This window comes from Sinocyclocheilus rhinocerous, unplaced genomic scaffold (assembly GCF_001515625.1).
Source record: "Sinocyclocheilus rhinocerous isolate Xijiao unplaced genomic scaffold, SAMN03320098_v1.1 scaffold546, whole genome shotgun sequence".
NCBI lineage: Eukaryota > Metazoa > Chordata > Actinopteri > Cypriniformes > Cyprinidae > Sinocyclocheilus > Sinocyclocheilus rhinocerous.
Genome location: NW_015661123.1, coordinates 255963 through 259166, shown reverse-complemented (window position 1 = coordinate 259166; position 3204 = coordinate 255963). Strand labels below are relative to the sequence as shown.

Sequence of the window (3204 nt, the reverse complement as noted above, 5' to 3'; positions counted from 1 at the left end):
ACTACGCCTTTGTCTCTTTGTTTATTTTGAATACGCGCCCTCCAGCGGCGAAAATTACATATTGTGCCTTTAACTCTAAACTGAAGAACTAAAGAATCAATTGTAAAAAAAAATTTAACAAAAAAAAAAAACAATTGTAAGGCAATAACCACTCCAGCAATGGCTGTCAGTCACATCATGTTAGAAGCATACAAGAAGTACATCCTGGTGTCCCTCATCCTTCATGGGAAATTACAGCAGCTCCCCAAATACACATCACAGATCGTGGGCCGCTTCATTAAGGTGAGGCTTTCTGCCTCGACACTGTGGCTTTGGATTGACTGTAAAGACCCCGTGAGCTCATCATGTTTTCTGTGTGTGTGTTTGTGATGTAAAGCCCCTCAGTAATGCTTACCACGAGCTGGCTCAGGTCTACGCCACCAACAACCCCTCCGAGCTGCGCACTGTGGTCAACAAACACAGCGAGACGTTTGCACGAGACAACAACAGCGGTCTGGTCAAACAGTGCCTGTCCTCGCTCTACAAGAAAAACATTCAAAGGCTCACCAAGGTCTGAACCTACACGAATCAGATGCTTTGCATGCATTAGAGCAATGTATTGTTAGTAATTCATTGCAAATTAATCGCACCTCAATTTGGGCTATGAAATTACCCCCCAAAAGATCATTTGAAGTTATTATTGTGTTAAATGAGAAAAGCATCGAATAGACATGACAAAAAAGTAGCTTTCTTATGTTGGCCCCTAAACTGGGTCGTAACATGTAGAAAGAAATATTTTGATTCAACAACTTTTAAGGCTACAATATGGCTATAACGTTGTTTTCAGAAGCGCATCTCAAGTGGCGTCCATTAGGACAGCATAAATAATGCGGAGATTAATGGGTTTAAAAAAATTTTTTTATGAAATATTAAAATATGAAACTAAAAATGCCAGTAGGAGTCACCAGTCTTAATGAGTGAATCATTCATTCAACTGATTCATTCAGAAACGAAGCAAATTACTGTATTTATGAAAAAAACAGATTAATTCAGTAACGAATCACACACAACAGTTCTGCTGTGGCTTTGATTTGAACTTTTTTCGTTTTGAGCAAAATAGACAATATTGTGTCTCAAATATAACAGAAATGGTTGTATAGAATCAATTTTCAACTCGTTTGCAATTGTGCAGATATTCTGAAAAACCGCACTCTTGCTGGTGTGATATTGCTATACTATATCATATGATATAAATATAAGAGGGTGGGTTTTTTTTGCCCTCATATCTTGAATATTTAGTTAAAAACATCTTATTTGTTTCAGCTTTTGTCTTCTCCAGATGTTAACTGATGGACTGGAGTGCTGTGGATTACTTGTGGATTATTGTGATGTTTTTATCAGCTGTTTGGACTCTCATTCTGACGGCACCCATTCACTGCAGAGCATCCATTGCTGAGACACTGATGCAATGCTACATTTCTCCAAACCTGATGAAGAAACAAACTCATCCTAATCTTGAATGGTCTGAGGATGAGCACATTTTCAGCAAATGTCCATTTTTGGGTGAACTATTCCTTTAAATTAAAGCCTTAATACAACACTTTTCAAACTGCTTAAACCATCATTGGTTAGCTTGTTAGATGTGTTTGGACTAAAGAAAGCATGCGTAATTTAGATTTGTGTCTCAAATATAACAGAAATGGTTGTATAGAATCAATTTTCAACTCGTTTGCAATTGTGCAGATATTCTGAAAAACCGCACTCTTGCTGGTGTGATATTGCTATACTATATCATATGATATAAATATAAGAGGGTGGGTTTTTTTTGCCCTCATATCTTGAATTTTAGGCTCATATAACTGCATTCTAATAGGCTTCATCACGCAGTCAAGTCGTCCTGCATCATGTTGATCAGAAACTGCATCAATATTTTTTCATAATTAAACGCACCAAATTAACGTGCGAAATGGACAGCACTAATTTTTCGGTTTTGTAAATGGTAATCTCTGTTGTTGTGATTGACAGACGTTCTTGACATTATCCTTACAAGACATGGCGAGTCGAGTTCAGCTCTCCGGCCCTCAAGAAGCCGAGAAATACGTCCTATATATGGTATGAAAAATGTTGTTTTACATCTGAATCACTGGATGTTTCATATTTATTCAACATTTGAGGTTTGTTAGTGCTCGAATCTTTGCTCTTTCGTCTCCCAGATCGAGGATGGAGAGATTTATGCAAGTATTAACCAGAAAGATGGCATGGTCTGTTTCCATGACAACCCTGAGAAATACAACAACCCTGCAATGCTCCACAAAATCGACCAAGAGGTTTGTAATGATAAAACAGTGCTTTTCTTCATTCACCGCTAATGTACAAGAGGACAAGACCGCTGATGGACTGGAGTGCTGTGGATTACTTGTGGATTATTGTGATGTTTTTATCAGCTGTTTGGACTCTCATTCTGACGGCACCCATTCACTGCAGAGCATCCATTGCTGAGACACTGATGCAATGCTACATTTCTCCAAACCTGATGAAGAAACAAACTCATCCTAATCTTGAATGGTCTGAGGATGAGCACATTTTCAGCAAATGTCCATTTTTGGGTGAACTATTCCTTTAAATTAAAGCCTTAATACAACACTTTTCAAACTGCTTAAACCATCATTGGTTAGCTTGTTAGATGTGTTTGGACTAAAGAAAGCATGCGTAATTTAGATTTAAGAGATATTTTGCACATTTACAGTTTGACCACATCCTTGTCAAATCCTGATGTCCATATCACATAACTCTGATAAGATTTGCTTATAAAATGACGATAACCAACTGCAAAGTGTTTTTCTCCTAACCTTTTTTTACAAATCCGTTACGTCGTACTTGCCAATCTCATGGTCTCCTGTTGACTTTCATGATGAAATGAATGAATCTAGTGTTTGAGAGACGAGATGTCTGTGATGATCAAGAGCAATGAACTTCAAACATCCTTTCATCAGCTTTTCTTGTAGTACTTTGAAATGCCATCTTTAAGATTACATTTTGTTTGTTTGTTCCTATAAATGAATGATAAACCCCGTTTCAAAATCATTCAAAGTCACACGCATGAGATAATCTTCAGTAAGTCTTCATCTACACTACCATTCAAAAGTTTGGGATCAGTAAGCTTTTTAAAAATAAATTAAATCTTTTATTCAGCAAGGACGCATTAAATTGATCAAAAGTGACAGT

The 3204-nt window shown here is 37.2% G+C and overlaps 1 protein-coding gene across 1 annotated transcript in view; it reads left to right on the top strand.

Moving 5' to 3' along the window:
• Positions 1–3204, top strand: part of LOC107726268 (COP9 signalosome complex subunit 3) — a 13278-nt gene that overhangs the window by 3959 nt on the left and 6115 nt on the right. Inside the window, exons 8-11 of the mRNA XM_016535800.1 lie at positions 142–282; positions 377–550; positions 2005–2091; positions 2193–2306. Coding sequence (XP_016391286.1) covers positions 142–282; positions 377–550; positions 2005–2091; positions 2193–2306 — 516 coding nt within the window. The remainder of the gene's footprint in view (positions 1–141; positions 283–376; positions 551–2004; positions 2092–2192; positions 2307–3204) is intronic.